We start from the raw sequence: 24,902 nt of genomic DNA on the forward strand, positions 1-24,902 counted from the left end.
ATGTTGTTTTGTGGAAATCTCAGCTTTCATTTTTAAAAGTTTCTTGTCCTCATGGTAGCTGTGGAAAGCATGGAAAAGTGAAGCCTAAAATCTCAAACTTCAGAAGATAAATGAAAATAACTCAATTTTTTGTAAAAATCAACAAGCTTATACTGCAATTATTTGGGGTCTGACTCCTGAGTTTTGGATGCTTGGAGTTGGCAGTACTGTGAGATGGAAGGTTTCAGAGTAACAGCCGTACTCCTTTTCTTTTTGTGAGATGGAAGAATCAAGGCTGATCAGCTTAAAAAACAGCATGCCTTTGTTAATGGTTTAAACTCCTGTCACTGCAGACCAGACTTCTAGGAGCAGATTAAACAAACCAATCAACCCCCTTGCAGACCAAAACTGGGGAGCTTTATACTGACGGGAGGTGAGCTAGCTACATAAGAAGGGACATGCCCTGTATTAAATAGCTCCGTTGAGGAAAAGTTACTTCCCACGCTTTACCTACAGAGGGCATCCCAGCTCATTCATATGTAGACTCCGTGACTGCAGCTGCTGGAAGCAGCAGGGCTCAGGGTTGGTTTTTTTTTTTTTTTTTTTTTCAGTGGAATCTTTCCCGTGATCCGGTTGGTTTCTCTCCACGTTTTCCCTTCCAGCCCTCCACTTCTTCGGATCAATGGATGTTACAGCTCTAACTCCCATCTCACATACTGCTGGTGGACAGCTCCAGTAACAAGTGAGAGCTTTACATCCCCTTTTTCTTTCCCCTTCTTTTTCCCCCCACACCAACATCTGCCAACAAGGAAGAAAATCACAAGCTTTCCCTTTTGTATTCTTCTGATTTTTAATTTTTTTTTTATAAATACATATATATTTTGTACTTTGCCCAGCTGTGGAAATGGAGCAACCCCCAATCTTTTGATGCACCCTGGTTCGCTTTTTTTTGCAGTATTTTTCCATGTATGGTTTTCCAGCAGTGGGAGCACTGTTCCCCACCTTTCCCCCTTTTCCTTGAGTTTGTTTCCTAACATAATCTGGAGGCTTGGCAGCTCTTGGACTGAATATAACTTTTTTCCCTCCACATCCCCCAACTCCTCCTTTTGCTGAGCTTTGTCAGTGGGGACTGGAGAAAGAAAACACAGAAGAGGAGGAGGCAGAAGGGGCTGTGTGTGTGATTGTTGCTGGTGCTCAGGACCCAAATCTCTGTAGGTGTGTGTTGAAATATGGAGAATAGTCTTGGATGTGTCTGGGTACCAAAGCTGGCTTTTCTACTCTTCGGATTTTCTCTGATCAGTCTGAATCTTCAAGTCACCGGTAAGTGATCGCTGCCTTATTTGTCTTTTGCACTCCATGGATAAGGGTGAATTTTGCAAAACCCTAAGGAATGTGCCTATCTCTTATGTGTTATCAGCCTTTCCCCCCCTCTTTCAATTTTGTTGTTGTTGTGGATCAGTGTGGGGTTTTTCAGGTAGTTGACATAGATTTGGAAAGGAGTGAGACGAAATCCGGTTTAGAAGCACCCTGAGCAGCCTCTGAAAAAGGAAAACCAACTGAAAGGAAAGAAACCCAGAAAAATAAAGGAGAAATGTGGAAGGAGGTGGTGATAGTGTGTGTGTGTGTGTGTGTATGTGTGTACACTGGTTTGTATTCTCTTTTGCACCTGACCACTGTTGCAACTGGATTTATTTGCCTCTGGCTTTTTTTTTTGATCTTTAGGCTGAGATGGGATCTATAGATTTATTTATATTTTTCAGATGGTAGGGGAAGGGTAAATGATGAAAAGCAAAATATTAGTTTGCAAGATGGAAAATGTAGTTATTTGCAGAGCTCTCCAAACTCCATTTGATTGATATTCTTTGGGGCTGCCTCTCTCTCTCTCTTTGCACTTGGCAGGCACATTTTCTGATTAAAAATGGCAAAGCTGGTTTGTATATTGAATTAGGATAGAGAAGGAAAGAGGGGGTATTGATACTGTGATGCTCAGGAGCTATCTGTGTTGGAGGCAGAGAAGAGCTGGGAATTAGAGATTTTTTAAAAAAAAAATCAGGAATTGGAGTATTATCGAGAAGTGTTAGGAACTAAGAAAGTGCAGCTTCGATTTGTAGGTGACTCTGTGTGTGTGTGTGTGCGTGTGTGGTGTGTGTAGAATGTATGTGGGAAAATATTATTCTCCAGTGATCATTTTTTCTTCAGAAGAAAATGAGCTGGGTTTCATTAGGAGCAATCTTAGAAAGAGAGAGGCATGAAAAGCAAAAATAAATAAAATAAACACACACAAATTGCTTCCACACCAGCTGCTGCTGAACAATAGAAACCGATAGCCCCTCCACCCCCATACACACACACACACTCTCTTTCTCTCTCTCACATACATACACACACACACACACACACACACACACACCCCACTAAAGCAGCTTTTTTTGTGATGGGGAAAGTGCTGCATATGAAAGCCTTTGCAAAAAGATCTTTACCCTAGACTAGTATCATTCAGAATATCAGCTGTATGCAAATAGAAATGCCTTAAATTGTTCATATAGATGATGCTTCCTTTTAAAATATATATATATTGTTTGGCTTGTTTTGGAGAGCTAGTAAGTGAATTGGGAAGATGCTTCTGTTAAATACAAGAAGGTTCATTTTGTGTGTGTGTGTGTGTGTGTGTGTCCCTCACAATGTCCTCTGCAATAACTTGCATGGAAGGTGGGACTTGGGCAGTCAGAGCCGGATAATAGGTGTGTCTCTTGAATTTCCACCTTAAAGGCTAGTAGATGGGAGACATGTCAGTGATCCTCCTTCTGGAACGATGATTGACTTGCAGACTTCTTTGCGGGCATATGGCGAGTTGGGGTCATGTGTGCATGCAAGAGAGAGGAAGGGAGTGAGGATGCATATTGTCTTAATGATGTCGTGGGGGGAATGATGTCTGATATTATGCAGATAACTCATTACAGAATCAGGTTGTTTCCTAGCTGTACATTTTGGTTGTGCATTTCACTCTCTACGTATAATGTGTATTTATTGTGCTGCTTTTTGGAGACATGCATCTCTGTGTTGTACCAAGTTCCCTGATCTGTCCTTTGCAATCTAGAATTGTGCAAAGTTTTCCCTATGGTTAGCCTCCAGATCCTTCCTGAGATTGTTGTTTTGAGCCCTCTTTTCACAATCTCTGGATTCAACTGACAAAATAAGAGATCCTGCGTCTTTAAGGAAATGTTGTTCAGGCGGCTTTGGCCTCTGCTCATTAATCTGAGTTTCCACTACTCTTCTTAGTAGCTATTTTCTCTTTTCAGAAACCTAGTAGGGGACTGATAGCGAAGAAAGCATAATTCACTCTATGAAAGGACCAGTAGGAGGTGCCCTTAATAAAGCCAAGTAGCTGGTTTGCTGTTTGGCAAAATTCCCATTCGGCAGGGCATTTAAAGACTTTGTTGACTAGTAACAAAGGGCTTATAGAGATGCACAATGGGACTGTGTCCTTTCACACTTTCTAACTAAACCCCAAAGCTGGTTTGGAGATGTAAGAATTTGTTAAAAACTTTAATAACAAAGAGCAGTGTTGCACAGTGTCAACATATGAGGAGGAATATGCTACCTTTGTGCCTGAATGAAGTCATTCAAGTCCCTTCCATTCACACTTCCATTGTCTGTAAGATGCAAAATGTTATGTGGTAGGCGATCAAAAGTAAAATCCAAAAAAAAGGTTCTTTTCTCTGCACAAAATCTGAATGCACAGAGGCATATGTTACTGAGCAGGAATTGATGGGCAATGTTCGCTGTTTTGGAAAAAGAACAGGAAAAGACATTATTAATTAGAACCAAATCTCTGACTATTTAGCACTTAATACTGGAAAGTAAACACATATATGGCACTATATAGTTTGCTTGCCACTCATAATTAAGTAAATGCAAACTACTCTTTTGTCTGGAGGGGGAAACAAAACCCAACGTGATTATTTGTTATTTTACTCTCACATCTTGGTATGCTGTTTAGCATGGTACAACATGTCAGAACCTTGTGGTGCCTGGCCAATATGGCAATCCCTTTCTCTCTGAGTGGTGCAGTATAAATCGACAGTGACTTGTCACAACATCCGTTTCACACGCAGCAGAGTTGCCCTCTGTGTTATAACGCATGGGTTATACGAGTGTGTTAGGTTAGGCTTAGGGTATTTGATTACATATTCTTAAAAGTTGTGATGGTCATGATTGAGGGCAAGCATTTCAGTCTATATATTTGCAGCTTTGTCATTTTATAATTACTTGATTTATGTGTATACAAACACTATTTGCCTTCTGTTTCTCTTTTTACTCCCCCGCCCCCAGTTTGTGCAGAATTAAGGCCAAATCCTGCTCTCGGTTACACGTGGGTAAATCTGGACTAATTCTTTCAATGGAGTGTCTCCAGATTTGAAGTCAGAATTTCATCCTCCATTTATTTCTCATTCCTGAATTCCCCTCCAACATACTTCCCAGCACATAACACAGCACCAGCTGTCTATTCTGGAATCCAAGCCATGACAGTGCCACCACGATATAGACAGCCATACTATTCAGACTTAAACCAAGTCTTCTGGAGTGAGTCATTCCAAATACCCACTTGAGGTCCACGTGGAGTTTTGTCTCAGTAAGACCTGCATAATTGGGTCATCAGCCTAAGACAAGAGCTGGTACGCTGACAGTGTAGTCTGAATTTCCCAGTGGGTCCTTTATCTATAGCTTACCGCTCCCTCTGCCACCACACCAGCGTCTTTTCCCTCTGCTAGCGGAAAATCTAGTTTTGTATCACCAGTCCTGCCTCATCAGCATCCTGCCTTTGATCAGCATTAGATTTGTGCAGTGTGCATGTGATATATCACTGTATTCTCTTTGTGATATATCACTGTATTCTCTTTGACTTTACTTTGCAATATTGCTTATCACTTGGATTGTGCTTTAATCCAGTCTCCAAGATATGTATATGTATGTGCGTGTATTCTTTATGCTGCCCAGTTTGGTTTCTTATTGAGCATAAGTGGCATTTCATGAATTCCCTCAGTGATATGCTGCCTTTAATAAAATGTTTTCTCTTTGATGATCTTTCAGAGTAACTCCTCACAGTCTCACAATGCACTTATTTCATCCACATGTACTTTAGAGATCCATCATTGAACTCCTGGCTCTTATTTTCTGCCTAGTAAAAAAGAGGTTATAAAATCAAAATAGTTTTCTATGTGGCTGTTTGTACAGCAAATGCAGCTACAAGGATACAGTTTCTAAACTGATTTTGCAACTGTACTTCTAATGGAAGAGATCGTTGTGGAGATCACTAAATAAAATGTGTTTACTACCATACCATAAGAAGTTTGTCCCATTGCAATACTTCAAAAACGTGCTAGACCGAACCGTCCCTGATTTTCCTCTTACACTCGTCTTAAACCAGTATTACTGTGTTGGCTTCAGTAGAGTTACTCCTGATTTATGCTGAGTCAAATAAGTGGAGAATCTGTCTTTTTACACTGGTAACTAAGGGTCAGGCTCTGGTCTTAATTACACCAGTGTAAAGAGGAGTAATTTCATTTAGATCAGCAGAGTAACTCCATATTTATAAGAGCAAAATTTGTAGGAGAATTTGACCCTCAAAGGCAGATTATATTTTCCTGTTTATAACTTCATTTCTCGTTGAAATGCAGAATTGCTATAGACTGATCCAATGAAGACAATCTCTCTTTGTTGTAGTATAAATAGAAGTAAATTTCTGAAGATGTTGGCTTTGCCTGTGTAAAATGAATAATGACAAAATTTCACAGAGGCCTTCAAGACTAATTATCTAAAGACAGAATTTCACATGATTCTGTTAAAATAATCCCTCGGGTGAATCATTGATTTACATTTTATATCTCTAGTACAATCCAAGGTAAACATTTTAGGCCTAATTCTGATTTCACCTATACCACAATTGTACTAATGTATCTTCACTGACTTCAGTGGAGTTGCTCCTGATTTGAACCAGTGTGAGATCTGCACATGTAGGGGTCCATCTTGCAAGTTGTTGAATGCCTTCAACACTCATTGAGTCAACACCCGACAGAAAGCATATCACCTCTCTGAAGTCTGGGCTTTTTCAAAAAAATGGGTAAATTATTGACTTTGTAATTTTGGGACGCTTTGCACACCCCAAATTCAGATTCGCACAAGCAAACTCTTTGATTTGTGTATGCATGCCTGAGATTCTGGGTGCACAAAAATTAGGTGTCACTATCCCTACTCTTCAATCCCAGGGGACAGAATGTTGAGTGCACATTTAAAGGTGGAGTTGAGGCCATACTGTTATGCTGATTTTAGCAGCAGAATCATTGTACCATATTGTATCAGACTTCCTTTCAAATATTTTTCACTCCCACCTTAAAGATTTCCTTCTCAAACGTTATGAGCATTTGTGGGGATATCCCAAGTTGCTATTGGTTTTGATCCTCATGAAATAACAATTAGTGTGTTCACTGCATATGCACCCACTCTCCTCCTTTCTTTCCATAAAGTTTGCTGTCTTTTTTTTAGCACTCTTTCTGATTATAAGCAACTGTAATTGCTAACTAATGCTCAGAATGCTTGATGCTTGCATATCCTGGTTTAATGTTGGTAGCATGTCTTTGTCTTAGGCATTAAAGAGATTCATTCCTTTGGAAAAAAGAAAAGGAGTACTTGTGGCACCTTAGAGACTAACCAATTTATTTGAGCATAAGCTTTCGTGAGCTACAGCTCACTTCATTGGATGCATTCCTTTGGGTCTTCCATATAGAATCCTGTAAGGAAAGCTATCGAATTAGCTTTATTCCATGAAAGGCAATGGCTGAAAGTTATAAAGAGTAGTCTGTGATTTCTGATAATCAATACACTGATAAAGCAGAGTATATTTTTCTTGAAAGATAACAAAATGGATAACTGACCTATCAAAATTGTTTCTTTTAAACAGTGTTTGTCAATTTCAAATTTGATGTGAAAGACTACAGCTATATTGGGATAATGTAAGAACGTCTCATTTGGTAGTTTATAGATATCCTCATGGTAAAGGAAACTACAGCTACAGAGAGACATGAAAAAATTCACAATTAAATATCTGCTTCAGTCTCCATTGATGGCAATCATTTACCAGCAGTAATACCAATACGTACTGTAATTTTATAAATGCTACGAATACTCAAACTATATTGAAAACTGGTTAAGCGGTTGCCCAAAGTATTGGTAAAATACAGAGAAACCCTTTAAAGAGATACTATCCCCATGGAAATTAAACGTCCAGTTGAAAATTTTGTTCCTACTCTTGCTACAAATATACCCCCTAAAGCTCTTAGAACACAAAGAGATTAAGAGGGAAAACTGCTTTGTTTTTCTACTTTTTATTGAAGGAGTTTCCCATCAAATTTGATGAGACCAAAGAGCAATTTCAGGCTGGCAGTCCTATCCACAGATGAAGGCAATTGTAGACAAATGTGCATTGCTTTAAGCCTCAAACAACTCTATATATGCAAGCTTTTGGAATCTTTCAGTCTGAGGTGACAGAGCTACCGCCCTCGGATCTTGTCTTGGGCTAAGAGCTCCCAGGTGTTGAGGTCAACGTTGCAAGATTGACGGTTGCAGTGAAGAGTGTCTTCATAACATTTCCCTGGTCTGTCCCTAAAATGAGTTCCAGTCTGCAGTTCTCCGCAAAAGATGGTTTTCAGTATTTTACTGTCAGGCATATGGACCACATGGCCACATCACCTCAACTGTGCTCTCATTATAAAAGCATCAATGCATGCAGCACTCAAGGACCTCAGTATTTGGAATAAAATCTTGCCATTTAATTCCCACTATCCACCATAGACATCATAAGTTTTATGTGGCATTGATAACTAGTCCATGTATTTCAGCCATACAAGAGTGTTGTGATGGTAATGGCATGCCAAACATCAGCTTTTGTTTGCAGTCTGACACTGTGTTTGTTCCAGAGATGCTAAAGTTTTCCAAATGGATCACGGGCTGCACCAATGCACTTTGTAATGTCGTTGTCAGTCATTGTATCTCATGAAATGACACTGCCTAGGTAGCAAAATTTGTCAATGATTTTGAGTGGTACATCATCAGTCGACACAATTCAGGTAGCTGCAGTATTTCCCAAGGCTGGACCATGACTTCAGTCTTCCTTAAACTGATCATTAAGCCAAAATATTTCGCTGCACATGCAAAGCAGTCAGTAAACTGAAAGCCCCTGATGTTATGGGTCAATAAAGCACAATCATCAGCAAACAGTTTGTGAAAAATTGTCTTCATAACTTGTCTTTACATGCAAGAGATGCAGGTTTGAGACCACTTTATCCATGGGGTACTACATAGAAATGACACAATCAGTACTATTGTACACTTCGTATATAGTCAGTTTCACTGTTTTGCTGATCAGTTGGCAACCTGTCTCAAGCACTAGTACTGTGTGGGAACGTCATTTTCAAACACTGCCTGCAGGGGGAGCTCACATAGAGTCACCAAAGTGTAGGACTGGAAGGGACATCAATAGGCCATCTAGTCCTGTCCCCTGCACTTAAGGCAGGACTACATAATAACTAGACCATTCCTGACAGGTGTTTGTCTAATCTGCTCTTAAAAACATCCAGGAGATGCCACAACCTCCCTAGGCCCTTTATTTAATTGCTTAACTATACTGACAGGAAGTTTTTTGTAATCTCCCCCTTCCTCTCTGCCCACCCCCCCATTTCAGAAATACCAAAGCCGAAATTGAAAAGGCAGCAATAATCAGGCAAACAGGAATGTATGCAGAGAGAATGAGGAGGTAGATAGATGGATGGATCTGATAGAGGACTGTTGTAAACATCTGCTGGGAAGCAGAAAAACCCTTGTAACACTTTCTGAAGGTGTGTTTTTATTTGTTTTTAAGTGTAAAGTTTCAGAAACATCATGTATTTTCTAAGGACCTGATCCCAACCTCATTGGAATCAATGGAAACATTCCTTTTGACTTCAGTGGACTTTTGGATCAAGGCCCTAATTGAGCACAGGCTGATGAGACTATTGAGATTAGAACCAATTGTTGTTGTGCTTTCCTTCTTTTGATTTTCAGCTTCATGATGGACTCCTGGCTCAACTTATTGCAGGACTTGAAGCCTTGGATAACACCAAGTGTAATATTGGAAGTCAGACTAGATGATCACAGTGGTTCCTTCTGGCCTTAGAATCTATGAATTGCTTTAATATCTGCTCCATCCTCCCTTGGGGTTCTATATGCTGAACTTCCAGGAAGTTGGACTTATTGAAATAGATACTTCCCAATGTCCTCTACTATGATCTTACAACTGGATGTTGGGGAGAAGTGTACAATAAACACATGGGAACACACTTCAAAATGTCATAATCGCTAAAATACCTGATTTATACTCTCAATTTCCTAGACAATTACAAGTAACAAATCACAAATGAATACAATCAGGAATGTAATTGTTTTTAATACGAATACAGAAGAAGATTACTTGTCATCTAGGATTCCTGGTTATGAATTATAGACGATGTCCAAAGTCCAAGGTACTCTGCAAACAGAAAATATAGACTACACAGTGCAGTTACTGCTGTCCTGTGTAATAATATACACTGTGGAATAAATAGGAGATCACTGTGAATTGCCAGGCTATAATTCTACCATTGAGTTCTGGAGATGAGTTGAACTGAAGGCAAAACTCATCTGACCAGAAGAGCCCTAAAATAGAAATACAGTTTCAATTTATTTTTTTAAATTTTTACATAATATATGGTTCCATAGTCCTGTACACACCTGCCAATACATGAAGGGCTCAGATACTATGGTGGAATAGTCCATGTATATATATGGATGGGATGTATGGATAGCTAATTTCTATTCTTCCAGATAGTACTTGCTTGCTGCTTTTCTCTCCTCCTTGAACTACATTAGCTCCCATTGCTGCTTCCTGTTCCCCAAACTTCTTGATGTCTTCTATTACAGCCACCCTTCCAGCTCTGGGTTAATCTCCACCAGAGTAGTTTTGCCCACTGCTCCAGTAGCTTTCATTACGCCACCACCACAGTGGCTCTTTGATCGGAGGTAGCAGCAGCAGCGACTGATAGAATAAAGTGATTTTATTGGACAAAAAAGCAAGGAGAACAGCGAGAGGCTGTGGCATGGTAAATTGGTTTGAGGCTAATTTTGCTCTCCCTGCCTGGTGTTTTGGTACAGTAGAGGACGATACATTCTATAAGCAAAAAATACTGGTACTTTGGCTTTGTCTCCTTTCCCTGACTGGTTGTGGATATGAGAGCTGAGTCTTAAATCTCCAAGGGAAAATGCTTAGGGCCAAATCCTGGCTTGGGTTGTTCATGCCTGAAAAGCTGCAGCCAACAGGGGAATCCTGAATCACAATTTATCTGTCCAATTCTATGCCCAATTCTGGTTTCCCACCAAACCTACAGAGAATTAGATTAAGAAATTCATCCATTTGAATGCCAGAAGGGACCTTTAGATAATTTAGTCTGACCTTCTGTATAATGCGGGACATAGTATTTCACCCAGTTACACCTGTACTGAGTGCAGTAACTTGCCTGATTAAAGCATCTCTTCCAAAAAGGCAGTCTTGATCTGAAAACTTCAAGAGATGGAGAATCCACCACTTGGTAGTTTGTTCCAATGGTTAATCACCCTCACTGGTGGGGGTTTTTTTTGGCCTTATATTTAATCTGAATTTGTTTGACTCTATCTCCATCCATTGGTTCTTGTTACATCTTTCTCTGCTGAATTAAAGAGCCCCTTCATACCTGGTATTTTCTTCGTATGAAGGTATACACCATGATAAGTCACCTCTTGATGTTCTTTTGAGTAAGCTAAACAAATTGACCATAGAGGCACTGATAGTCTGTGTATGCAGCCTCACCTGTCTCATTCCACATTATTTACTCTGCTATTGTCAGGATTATTCTGTGTGAGACAGGGAGGGTGACCGTGAGGGCAGCCAATAATTGGCCCTATAAGTATTCTTTCAGGGGCTCAGTCCAACATTTTCCTATTGACATCATTGTTTTCATCTTTGAATATATTTTAAGGTAACATAAAAATAAAAGAAAAGTATCTGAAAGCCAAAATTGGTTCAGCAAATCTCCGGAATCTCTCTGCTCGGGATGTCTGAAGGCCTGTGACTGTATTAACTATCTGACTGACAGCTAAACTGGTAGGCATTTCCACCTGGCTCCAGAAAGCAGTGATTGCAGGAGATGTTGCAGTCATGGGCAAGGTTGATTGATATAATCATATAAAGCGCTTCTTTCTAGGGGATGGATTTCCAAAAGAATTGTAATTTTTTTTTTAAAAGTTGCTTCCTTATGAGTTGAACAGACTTCTAATGAAGTAGTGGGGTACTTGGGGGATACCTGCAGGCATACCAAGTGGAGTTAGGTACTTTAGTCCCCAGCCATACCTACTTAAAAGTGCTCATTTGGTGCTCAATTCACATGCTGACCTCCTTCCTCTTTGAGGTTCTCTCTGATCCTTTCCCTCTTGCTAGCTGAAGACTAAAAAGCATTTTAAAAACACTCTTTGGGGGTTCTATCTAGAATATTCACGCTTTTCCTCTCTGTTACATGAAGGGGGGAAAAGTATTTTAAAGAACTCAGTTGGGCCTCAGTCTACATGCTCTTCTTTTTCTCTTTGCCCTTTGCTGCCTCTCTAATGCTCAGGAAAAATGGCACTTAAAAATGCCCCCTCAGCTTTTCCCCTCCTTCCCTCTCTCAGATTCTCCAAAGCTGATGACACACAACAGAACATCTTCAGAATGATACCCTGATGCCGTGACCTGGTTCTGAACTTTACCTTTGTATTATTCAAGCACTGTGGGCTCTTGTTCAGGTTGAGGTTTTGTTTGCCATTGTCTTGGTGGCAGGTGTTTTTGTAAAGCTCCTGATGGACAGCTATAAAGCTCAGGTTTTTTAATAGCATTTTTTATGAGTCTCATGGAGAAATGTTTGTGTGAGCTCACCAAGGAAACCCTTGGGCTTTGTAGTGTGTGTGAAAGTAAGTTGGAAGTATATGACATTTCACAGTAGTTTGTTTGCTGTGATGTGTGGGTTTTTTCCCTTGATTCATCACATATTGTAAATTTCATAGTCATTTGTAAATTTCACGGTATCTTTCACACAGTATTCCTGTTATCCAAAGTAAAAATCAGTTTATACTTGCTCACCTCCTTTTGTATACTGTGTATGCTTCTGAAAGAGCACTTGGGGAAGGAGACTTCCCTAACTCCCCATTCCTTATTCACCGCAGATTCACCTCTTTTGTTTTAAGAATGAAACCTCCAACACAGTTCTCTGCTCACAAGATTGAAAAGGTTCAGCTGAATCAGTGAAGAGCATCTTGTTGTACATCTGAAAGTATTTTAAGGCCTTAGATTTAGACTTTGCTTGAGAAAAAGGAGGTTGGGGAAATTTTTGGTGAAAGAAAACTTTTTCGGATAAATTAAACGTTTTAATGTAGTGTTGGAAACCCCAAATGAACATTATTATCATGTCATATCTAAGAATTGCAGTGTGAAACTGGCTAGTTTCACTTCTGTTTCTAATCAATCTCATTTTTCTGCTGAGGATGAGTGAAATGTAAAATTGAAACTATGGTCTATGTACCTTTTTGCAGTAATTGAAAGATGTCATTCCGTGGCCACCTATAAATGTACAGAGTTTCCTTGCCTGCTACAGGGACAACTATAAGGCAGCTGCTATTTTATAATTAAAAAATACCCCTCAACGGCCCAAATGTGGGAACCAATATTTGACAGAGTTACAAATGAAGGACACCAAAAATCACTCATTTGAGAAACTTTAAAGTGCTGTAGGAGTCATTCCATTAGTGTAAATTATTCCTTCTATAAAGCACAATTTAATGAGTCTTTCTGATGTAAATTACGTTTGGGAATAAAAGGGGGGGACACCAAATTTTGGAACTAAAATAAGTGATGTCCCATGGAATGACAGGTACATTTCAGAGGTATCTTCAGTTCTGATGCATAACGTTACATACTGACTCTCTATGCATTCTCTTTCTCTCTCTCATCAAGACTCTATATTTGTTCTTTCTTTGGTTTTCCTTAATCTGAAATAGAGGTCATGTAGGCTGAAAAGTGTTGGGGAACGTGACATAAACAAAACAGCTGTACTTCCACACTGTTCCAACAGCTTTCTTAAATTCTAAGTATTAAAGAGTAAATTAGATTTAAAAAAAAAATCTGTCCATTTTAATGACCTAGAGGTTATAATAACAGAGAAAAGGATTCACTTAATATCTGGGGCCAGATACAGGGCTGATGTAAATCTTCATTGACATAAATGGAGTTACACCAATTTAGACCAGATAATCTTTATCTGAACAATAACCTTTTAATGCAATTTGCTGATGATGATTTTGCATGTTCCACATCATAATATAGATATTAACTCTTTCTTCACAACCACAGTAGACTAATCAGGCTTTGCTAAAGCAGCTGTACTGATATTAAAAGTGTTATTAACATGACTGCTGAGGTTATTCTAGCATCAGTAACGTAATCAGGTTTTCATCTTTGTGCAGGGAATTTGTTAGGACCTGGTATTATATTATTAAAGTATTAGTTATATCTTGATTTGGGCATAATTGAATTGTATCATATTAATAAAACACAATTAAAATCAATGGCATATGATACCACTGTGAGGATCTGGGCACTTGTGGTTGTTTATAATGCTCTACCAACAGTTCACATGAGACAAAAGCATGGATAGTTTTAAAATGAGCAAATTTTCCAATACTGATGGGTTTTTTTCCCTGCTTAAATGTGTATGCTGGCAAAGAGCCACCCCAATCCCTTGGCACAGTTGCTTTGTTTTGGATTGTCTTTGTGAATCAAGAGCGAAATATTTTTAATCTCTAACAGACAGTGAAATAATACTGGGCTTTGTACTCTTTCTTAAGTTTAAGCTCCATTTAATGCAAATTCTCGAAGTATCACAGAGTGAGGCCATGAATTGAGAATGACAAGGTAGATTTCATTGTGCGGTGAGCCTTGTCTGTTAAACATGCAACGCTTTAGCCACATTGTCCAGCTATTTTTATCATCAGCTCTCATGGTACATCCTTAGAATGGGAGATGCAGCAGTTAAACATAGCTATCAAACTATCTAGCATTACAAAGTGCGTTGAAACTGTGAGCCTTGGGATAATAAGTTCAAATCCTAACAGAAAACTGGAGTGGAATCTAAAATAGAAGGATCATAGTGAGGTGCTCCCAGGTCTGTGCTGCGCCAGTGATATTGTTCTTATTGATGAAATCCAACATTGTCCCTCAGGGAGGTAAAAAGAGAGCTATAGATTCTTTGCTGGTTATTTCATTCACTACTCATCAGAGGTGGACACCAACAAGCACTGGTGGCAAAGAGGCCTCCGGCTGCAACAGTAGTGCAAAGGAAAGATACTGCAGTGAAAACGCGGGATAAACAAGATTATCTGTCACTATGAGCTACGAGACTTAGAGAGCTGTAATGCTGGGAGTCTGTTATAGCAAAAGCATGGACAATGTTGTACCGTTAATTATCTTTAAAGCAGTACTCCTCACTGTTTGTTTTTTTTAATGGGAAATGCTGCTTAAAAATTGAGTGATTTGTTCCCATATTACTAAAGGATTCTCAGACTGTGGATAAGTGGAATTACCTTGGTGCAATTCAAATGATCTTTCCATTTGATGGGTATTCAGTGTATTTTATTGTTCACGTTGCCAAAGTCTGCCTCTGTAAACGAATTGTGTGTGTGATCATTCATACGCCAGCTAACTGATAGGCACTGTTTAGTTTTGTTTATTACTGACATCTTCTATCTTGTCAAAAATTGCAGAGGATTACTTTATGCTGTGCTCCGTACTATTCCCTATATCAGTATATTGCTGTACGACATGCAAATGTGATGTGTCAGAAATAAGTAAACCATTTATGCGGGGTTGGCCAGGGTCACTGCTTGACTGAGAAACTTCCAAAGAACACCCAGTTGCTGTGAGAAGCGAGGCTGATGTTTCAGTTGGTGGCATTTTTCTCAAAGATAAAACTGAATCAATGCTGCAGCCGGTCATAGAGACCTAAAGGTTAAGGTCAGAAGGAACCACCAGATCATCGAGTCTGACCTCCTGCATATTACAGCCTACCAACACCACTCGGCATCCACGTACTAAACTCAACAATGAAAATTTGATCAAAAAGTCATAGGCCTGAGGAAACTAAACTGTTATGAGCCACAGGCAGAGAATAGGCGGGACCAAGGGGCAATAGTGCCCCAAACCCTGCAACAATAGGGAATTAAGTGAGATATACCCAGATGATTCTGGCAAATGACCCACATGATCCTGGGAAGCAACAGTGGGCCATGGTGTTTCTGGAAATACTCATATTTTGACTGAAATGTAAAACCAAAATCCTAACCACTTGCGGTTTATTAATGATGCTGCGTCTCTTTTCATGAGCAGGGGTGTTACTACTTGTGTCTTGGCCAAATTCCAACTTGCTTAATTGCATGCTGCTTCCCTAATTTTCCCTTTCATTTTTTCAGTCAGATAAATTATTTTTCACTTCCTTTCCTCATCTGCTGTGCAGTGGACTGTTACACCTTTGCTACCTTCCATGCCAGCGGCAGCTCCATTGCAGTGGTGGGACTGCTGTCAGTGTGAGACTATGCTTAATGTTAAGTAAGTGTGAAAATCTTTACAGAGTCGGGGATTCAACTGGTAAAATACTTTGAGATTCTTTTAGAAGAAAAGTGCTATACAAATATAATGTATTACTATTATAAAAGCTAATCTTACTAATACTGATACAACCCAAATGAACACGTGAGATAGCTCAGCAATAAATAAAACGTAAAAGGTAGTTCCACAAAAGCACAATTATGGATTTATCCTCTCTTCATTTATCCCCAGCTAGCTGGATTGCGTTAATCATATTACCTGAACATGTGTTGCTTCGCATATAGGAGGAATGTAGCACATAAGAATATTAGTGGATAATTGTCTCCACAAAAATCCTAGGAATGTGACTTCCATGAGGGAGTAGTTGGTCTTTTAAATTATGTAAGAATAACAGGTAAACCTTCTGTTGAAGTCATTTGACGACGTCTTTCACAAACTATTACGCTGAAGAAAAAACTGTTCTTGCTTTCGGTCCATTGGTCTTTGAATGGTAAGTGGAAAAACACTCCCTAGTAGCTAAAAGCTTTCCCCCCCACCCCCTCTGTCATCACACCAGATAATTTTCTTGACATTCTCTGCCCTGGTGAACTGAAGAACAGATGGAGAACGCCCTTCTGTATTCATATGAGCTATCACAGGTGACTTACCCACTTTACCTCTAATGTCACCACTCTCTTCATTACACACCTTCTGGGCAGATGCACAGCAACCCCACACAGTAAATTTATGATAACAGTAAGACAAAAGGTAAATAAGAAAATAAGGAACATATGTACCCTGTCTCCATACTCTGTATTGCAGGAATGTCCACATTTTTCCCACCAGAGGGCTTCATTGCCAACTTTCTGACAAGATAAGGGGTACAACTAATGAGCACAGCTCATTCTGCTCTTTTTTGATATTGCAATGTATGGCTTTGTAGGTTTTTTTTGTCCTGTTGTATTGTTGTGAACCCAAGCTGCAGGCTTCTTGTGGCAGAAAGTCTACTTGAACAGAGGAGTGGGAAGAGTGGGACAGTGGAACATTAAATAAAATATGTTTTAAATATAATGGGTGAGAAACATGTAGTAGATATATTTAATGAGACTGATCCAAAGCCGATTTATATCAATGAAAGACTGATCATTGAGTTCAATGGTCTTTGGATCAGTCCCAGTAACTATAAGTTCTGAACTAAGTGAGCAGATTTCATGTCCTTGGTTTCTTATGGTAATGGGGTTTAATTTGGTGTGTATCTTCAAATATGTAATAAATCCTCCTCTAATCTCTGAGGAAGGAAATTGATGGGCTTCTCAATGGTATGAGATCATCTGGTTCCTTATCCTTTCTATGGCCCCGTCGCTAGAGGGTGACATCATTCAGTTAGCATATTACAGGTACTCTGTCTTTTCTTAGCATCCTACGGGTATCAGAAAGATTCTCCCTTCCCCATTCTTATTGTTTTAATGTCACAGTAGACACCTGATTGTCTTTCAGAGTGGTAGCCGCGTTAGTCTGAATCAGCAAAAAGAACAAGGAGTACTTGTGGCACCTTAGAGACTATCTCTAGCTCTCTTTTTACTTCCCTGAGGGACAATGTTGGATTTCATCAATAAGAACAATATCACTGGCGCAGCACAGACCTGGGAGCACCTCACTATGATCCTTGGCTTTCGAAAGCTTATGCTCAAATAAATTTGTTAGTCTCTAAGGTGCCACAAGTACTCCTCGTTCTTTTTGCTGATTATCTTTGTCACTTTCTGGGACAAATGGGCATTTGGATGTCTGCACTCACCCAGATGAAAGGCTCCTTAGCCTTCTGCACAGGTAGATACATCATCGTTGCCAACACTCTGAAACTTCATATCACTGTTAAAATAGTTTCCTGTATTTCAGTAATTATTTGCTTAACTTAAAGCCCAAGTAGAATAGTGTCAGACCTGTTCCTCTCTGTTACACCAGTCTGAATCCAGCATAGCTCCACTGACTTCAGTCGCATTATATTAATTAGGTGTTACACTGATGTAAGTGAGACTCATGGAATCTTGGCTGTGAGTGCTTTAATTTCCTGGACAAAAATCATGCTATAATTTGCATCCTTCAGTATGGCCCTGCAAATCCTTCTAGAGTCTGTGGGCTAAATTCTGCCCTCTGTTCTATTTAGTGATTTCAGTGGGAGTTGCACATGTGTAAATGAGAGTAAAATATAGCCCTTTGTTTATTCACTGTTTAACAGAAAGCGAGAGAGTTTGGTAGACTGATAGTAAGGAAAACAATAGTAGCTACCTAAAATGCTGGAAATGCTATTAACTCTGATAGAAAAATAGCAGATAAACACCACAATGGTCATTATTTCCCATCTTATAAAGTGATATGTAACATTTGAGCAAACAAGCTGGAAGGATTTAGCTTTAACAGCAGATTTAGCTATTATTGGTAGGGACAAAATAGCCTTAATATTATTTGGGTTTCTGAGAACCAGAAATTTGCTGCCAGATTAAGCACATTCTAGCAATCATTTGCCACTGTGCTGTGATGCTATTTTCATAACCTAAAATAATAATGAGCACTGTAAGTCATGTATATAGAAATTTCTCTTCCCCTTATAGTATTAGGAAATTTTATGTAGTTTTGATCTATAGTGTAAATTAGGCCAACAAAGTGCTGTGCTATGTCTTCATTAAAAGAAGAGACCATAATAATGAAACCATGTAGCATAGAGTTGCAGGGTTGTTGTTTTAATTATGAACATTCAGGACTGTTTCCATACTTGTGCTTAAATTGGCACTGACCAACATATATTCAATTAATCCATATGTCCACTTTCTCTTAGAGGTGATGTTTCATTGAAAAAAATATGTATCCGTGATCAGTGCACCATTTGTTAAATAAGCACTTTTTAAATAGAAATTTAGTGACTCCTGCTATCAAGTATAATAGTTAATGCTATTTGGGAACATAGTTTTGAAGAGAACCTGTATTTCCAGCATTTACTAGGTTATCTCAAAAGTGGAATTCAATTTAATGCAAACTCTCACTATACCCTGGATTTTCCCACTTTCACCTCCAAAAAAGAGACACAGGGAATTTAACATGAGGAATGAATGTGCTTGTAACAAATGATTGGATGCAAATCAAAATTGCTGTGCACTGAAATTATGGTTTGGTGAACTATGACTTTTAAAGCCTTTGCAAAACCCCAAACTTAACCAAATGTCTTTAGAAGTTTGAAAAAGCTTTATTAACTTTGATTAGGATTAGGATTTGTTTTCCTTTGTTTTAATTTTCTTCTGGGTATCTGCACTTCCAGGTGTCAGCAGAAGTTGACTTGTTTATTAGCCATGAAAAAGGCAGTTTTTGTGGTATTCCCTATCTGGCCAAACCCAGGAAACACTGCCAATGTCTTAAGAAAGCCTGTATGCAGTGTTGTAGGTGTGTCAGTCTCAGGATATTAGAGACACAAGGTGGGTGAAGTAATATCTGTTACTGAATCAACTTCTTTTGGTGAGAGAGACAAGCTTTTGAGCTTACACAGATCTCTTCTATTCAAAGGTTTCCAATGGTTTAAATAAATGTAGGAAAAAGTAGATGAGATTAGATTCTGTAGGCCTGATTCTGTTCCCATGCTAGTGTGAATCAGTAGTGACTTAATTGAAGGTGATGGAGTTGCAACAATGCAAAACTGTTATCAGAAGAAAGTTAGGTGCTTCAGGGCTAAATTTTGCATTCAGTTACACTGATGTAAACGCAGTCACTCCAATGCTTTCAGCTTAAGCTGAACACTTAAGAACAGAACCTGTCCCTAAGGCTCTATAGGCTGCCATAGAGACATCAAGCTCTCTCTATTATTCCATTTGATTGGATTTGTTTCCAGCTGAGTTTTTCAGGAAACTGGAATAATTTTTATACATCTGTGCTTTGTGAAACAATTGGCTTGATATGGGCAGAGATGGTAAATGTGGAGACGGAGAGGGGAAATATTGATTTGTAATGCATTAAAGTTGAGTTTCCTACATATAATATATTTTTTATGGTTTTGAAGGAAATATTTACCCGGCAAGAATGTTTGGCAGTTGGATTTCAGTATTCCCCAGTTTGAAATTTGTGATCCTTCATTTAAATGGGTGTTTAATTTATGTGAGCAATCTAGTTAAAATTTTATCCGACAGTGAAAATGAAAGTCCCAAAACACTGTGCCTTAACTATAAGTGCTACCCAAGTAACTGCTATTGCAACAGACTTCCATTGTCTTTGGATCTAGGTTTGCATACCTGTGGGGACAGAGCTTCAAAAGAGTTTGGGCCAAATTTTCAAGGTCTCAGCAGTCACTTTTATGGACAGATTTTTCAAAAGGGCTCAGCACCCATTAGCTCTCGTTATGACACTTACAGGCAGTTTTTCCAAAGAGTTCACCCCACCGGGGTCTGATCTCCTTTGAAAATCTGGCCAATTATTTTTGTGCATGAGTGAGTGCCGGGCTCTCTTTATAGTATAACAGGGATATCATCAATCTGAAATTGTCATTCAAAAATAAAAAGGGGTCTTCCTGTCAGTTTATGTGGTTTTACAGCTATATTCTCCTGTTTTAAAGATGTTTCTCTCCTTTGTTGTTCTGTGAAGGACCCAAACTTCTCTATCTCACAGTGGTGTTGGGAGGATAAATACAGTAAAGACTGCGAGGTGCTCAGATATCAAAGTAATGTACAAAATAAAATCAGTCCCTCCTTTCACTTTTTCCACTGTACTATAGCATTTCTTTCTTTCCCTGCCCACAGTAGAGCTCATTCCCCTATGCTGCTTTCTAATGTTGTGTGAGGAACACAGGACTGCATCTGGCTGTGCTGATTTAGGTGTTAGCGGCTTCATTTGCTGTTGTAGGGAAAAACACAACACCCTGAAAACAGGTCTTATAATATAAAACAAAACCCCCCTCTCAGTCCATGATCAAATTGAAAGCTTGCTTTATGCTCTACTCTCTCCGGGAAAAATCCAGGGCCTATGCACAAAGCCTGCATAAACGGCCTTTTTCAAGGGAACCTGAGCACAGAGCTTAGAGCCCAGGAGATGTGGCAGTAGCTGCTAACCCTCTAGCTAGTGGGGTTGCTGAACATGTGTAGTGAGGGACTCAGGCCCTGATTCAACAGTCCATCCCTAAGCACATGCTTAACTTTAGGCATGCATTGAAGACCCTTTGACTTCAAGGAGGCTGAAGCAAGCTCTTAAAGTTAAGCATGTGCTCGAGTGCTTTGTTGGATATGGATGGGCTTGGGCACATGAGTAAATCTTTTGCTGAATTAGGGCCTGAATGTCAGTCCCACCAGTCCTCAACTCTGTGTTGCGCTGCTGTGGAGAGTGTCTCTTGGAGTACAGATGTACGGCATGCAGGGGACACACGGTCCTGCTGCATGCATGGCTTTTCTGTGCTCTGCCAGCAGCTGCTCAATGGAACCGTGACGTCAGCACTGTGTTTAGTACCTTCTTGGGATTTGAAGCTCTTGTTGAATTCTGCATTTAGCCAGGTTTAATGTAACCCACACACCTCCTGGGTGTGGTGCGCTCTCTCATCTAGTGGCACTGAGACCACTTAGAGATTAATGAGTCTGCTACAGCCTTAGCTAAGGGCCATGTGGCTTTTAGCTCAAGCAGCAGAGGCTCATGCATTTAGCTCCAGAGGTCCCGGGTGTGATCCTGCCCGCCTGCGTCCGGAATTTGTCAGTGTTACATTAACTTTGACTATTTTGACGGATAGAATAATTGTTTGGTTATGTTTCTATTTCTAGGTTAGTCGTTACTTAAAAATGAGCCATCATCACCAGTTTACGGGTACATGAGATCACCCTTTGCCACTGCTCATCTCCCTTCCTCTCATGGTCCCTTGGAACAAATGTAGTTGTCTCTTCCTTTACGAAGTTAAAGGGTAGGAAGACTTGAGTCAAATATCTGTTCTGACCAATGGTTTGGAAAGAATCCTCCGATCACTTGACTCGAAGCAATACAGATATTTAGACACTTTCCAAACGCAGTAAGAACTCTTCGTAAAAGGACATTGTCAAGGTGAGTAAGGCGAGTAAGGCCCTAATTCAGCCTGCTTCAGCGTTCTTTGGGCGAAACTCATCTCTGTGCAGATGGCCAGAGAAGGTCTATGCACTGGGGCTTTAGTGGGACCTACGTGGTACTTATGCCTGTTCTTAAAGGGGAACTTCACCCTCTGGTCTAAAAAACAAACAAACAAAAATGACTAAAACAGCATTTGGGCATTCTTGAGCACCTTACAATAAAAATAATGCCTAGCTCTTATATAGCACTTTTCGTCAGTAGCTGTCAAATTGCTTTGCAAAGAAGGTAAGTAGTATTATCCACATTTTACAGATAGAAAAACTACAAGTGTAACCCTCACACCACTCAATGTGGTGCTCTGTCCCCCTCTCGTGGCGGCTGGGACACCTAGGGAGGTTGATGAGCTTGACTAACGTGACTTACTGAACGGTCTTTTTTAGCTCAGGTAGTTGAGGCTTATTCTTTAAAACCCAAAGGTCCTGGAGTCGATCCTTGCTACTGTTGACCCATATAGGGGCACTGCATTACCCCAAATGACAACCCATCTTGCTTGTATTAAAGAGGAGTGGGATACAAACAGTAAGACATTTCAGAGTCAAGCTTCCATGGATGTTCACTATAAAACAATATTATAGAAAAAACGATGAAAAATACTTTGACAAGAGTCCTTTAAAAACGTGTTGTCTTGTGCCAAAGCATAGTTAAAAATGTGTCGGCCTTTGCACTCTCTGATCAGGAGGAACTGGTATCTTCATTCCCCCCTCACGCAGAGGATTTACTACAGATTCTACTGTGCTGTTTGCGTAGTAAATTAAATACAGTCAGACCTAGTTAATCCATGTCTCATTTTACCCTATGTCTAGGTGACCAAAAGCTCCATGTGGTAAACAATGTTAGTGTTTCCTGTGCATGAACTGTACCAGTGTCACGTGTAGCCAAATAGGCATGAAGTTCACTTTGATTTAGATTAATCAGGTTTGATAGAAATGTATCAATGGCTTCTCTAGTATATCACTTAATACACAGGAAGATTACAGGTATTCTGATGGTAAGGCCTCTCATTCTGCTGAATGGTTCAGGAAGTTTAATAGTTGCAAGGTCTTTGTTCTGTCTGCCTTTCTGATGAAGGGTATGCACTGATCCAGCTCTCATGGCTGACGAGGAATAGGGAATGGGCAGTCATGGTTATTCTTTTCCTATGTAAGTCCAGGAACTTTCCTAGAATTTTACCTGGGGAGTTGCAAAAGTAATTCAGTAGTTAGATGGTGCGTGCACTCAGGGCTTCAGCACTTACTCTGGACAGGAACAATCACATTTTCCTCAGCATTTTACCTGTACTAGTCAGGATTTTGTGTATCTCCCTTATCAAGGGCTGGAGATAGATTTATTTTTTCCCAAAACTTGTTAAGCTCTTTGACTACTAGATTTCAGCACATTAATTTCAAGGATGGCCTTCAGTTTGGTGGTAACTTACAAAAGGGGACAATAAATCTATCTCCATATGCACAAACTATATATACATTTCATTTTATTAATGTATGTAGCACCTTTTCTCCAAAACATAAAGTAAGGGTCACAGCAGTAAGCGTTCAATAATAAATGATTACTGCTTACTGTAAAACAGTAAATTTGTTTCACAAATTCATTTTTTTAAGGCCAGAAGAAACCATTATGGGCGTCTGATCTGACCTCCTAAATACCACAGGCCACACACAACCTCCCCCAGTAATTCCTTCATCAAGCCCCCAATGTCTGTTTGAGCTATAGCAAATCTTTTTGAAAGACATCCTGTCATATCCACACTGAACATAGTGCTGTATTTTCAAATATTCAGAACTTTATTTTCCCATAAACAAAGTGCGTAAGTCCTGAAGCCTTAATGTTCCATCTGTGAATTTTCTCTGCTGTAGAGTGAATTCCACTGGATGACACAGAGTTCCCCTCTTCTACAGCACAGGCTTGGGTACTTGACCCTGCAAACACCTGTTCACACAGGTAGTTCTCACTCACATTACACTGAAGTCAGTGGGTTTATTCTGGTGGAGAAATATTGGCAAAGTTTGGCCTGTACTCTTACTGAGGGTTTTTTACTTGTAAAGTTTGACTTCTACCTTTTTTTCCTAGTTGTCACCCAGTGGAAAAAAATGATCAGAACTTTTTTAAAGTGTAATTTTTTTCGAGCTCCGATAACTACAAACTGGTGGAAGGAATTTTACTCCAGCTTTGCTGAGAAAAACCAGTCATCTTAGGAAGAAGATAAAACATGAAATGCTTTAGATAGAGGTTTATTATGGAAATTGTTTTACAGCTTTAACTGTATGTATCAAGGGCTGCCAGAGAATGTCGGTGATGGGAAAATTGGGAAGTGTGTTTATGTTAAGATTCCAAAACACGAATGCCTAACAGATGTTTATCCAAACCTCTGGTGCCTAAGTCAATGTCAAGGGCCAAATAAACATTGAAAAGTTATAAATTTATGACATTAAAGACCACCAGCCCCATAGGAGAAAAGAGAAGTCGGAGTGTGAATTAATGATCGATTCCCTGTTCTATTTGAATAAAAGAAAATGCCAGAATGTTTGATACACATGCACAGTAGTCAGTATGGGGAAGTGCCAGATTTTGCTATAGAAAATTGGGACATCTTTCCTAGTGATATTATCATTGGTGGTTCGAGATGGGAAGGTGTGCAAGGTAGAATAGTAAAGCAGATTTTTGGCACCGTGGAGGTGATTTCTTTGTTGTGTAGCGGGAAGACAGCAATGTACATTGTGTACAGTATCAGCCAATGGGCCAGATTCAGAAAAATTGTCAAAGGACGGTGTAAATAACTTTCATGAACTGGGAAGAGATTTATCCTAGGAGAGAGCTGGCTGTATGGGTAGACACTGTTTTGTTTCAGCCTTCCTTCAGGGTCTCTGATACGGGGTCTATTCTCAGCAGAGTTTTTTTTGGCACTTTGTCAGCAGAGATCCAGAACCAGTGGATTCTCTGTCCATGCTCACTTCATGGCCACATAGTCCCCTTATATTCCCTGGCATATGGGAATTAGTCTCTATTTCGTGCTGCCACAACTCTGTACTTTCTGAAGCAGATTTTCTGTCACCAGGGTCCCTGGAGAGGAATTGGCTGTGGATGTGAGAGAGTAGAAGTGGAC

At 39.7% G+C, this 24,902-nt stretch overlaps 1 protein-coding gene across 1 annotated transcript in view; it reads left to right on the top strand.

The window, feature by feature from the left end:
• The first annotated feature begins 594 nt into the window (after window positions 1-594).
• The window catches only part of DCC (DCC netrin 1 receptor), a 954,381-nt gene continuing 930,073 nt past the window's right edge, over window positions 595-24,902 (top strand). The window contains exon 1 of the mRNA XM_074952368.1: window positions 595-1,299. Within this exon, the coding sequence (XP_074808469.1) occupies window positions 1,209-1,299 (91 nt within the window). The 5' untranslated portion in view covers window positions 595-1,208. The remainder of the gene's footprint in view (window positions 1,300-24,902) is intronic.

This window comes from Natator depressus, chromosome 5 (genome assembly GCF_965152275.1).
Source record: "Natator depressus isolate rNatDep1 chromosome 5, rNatDep2.hap1, whole genome shotgun sequence".
NCBI lineage: Eukaryota > Metazoa > Chordata > Testudines > Cheloniidae > Natator > Natator depressus.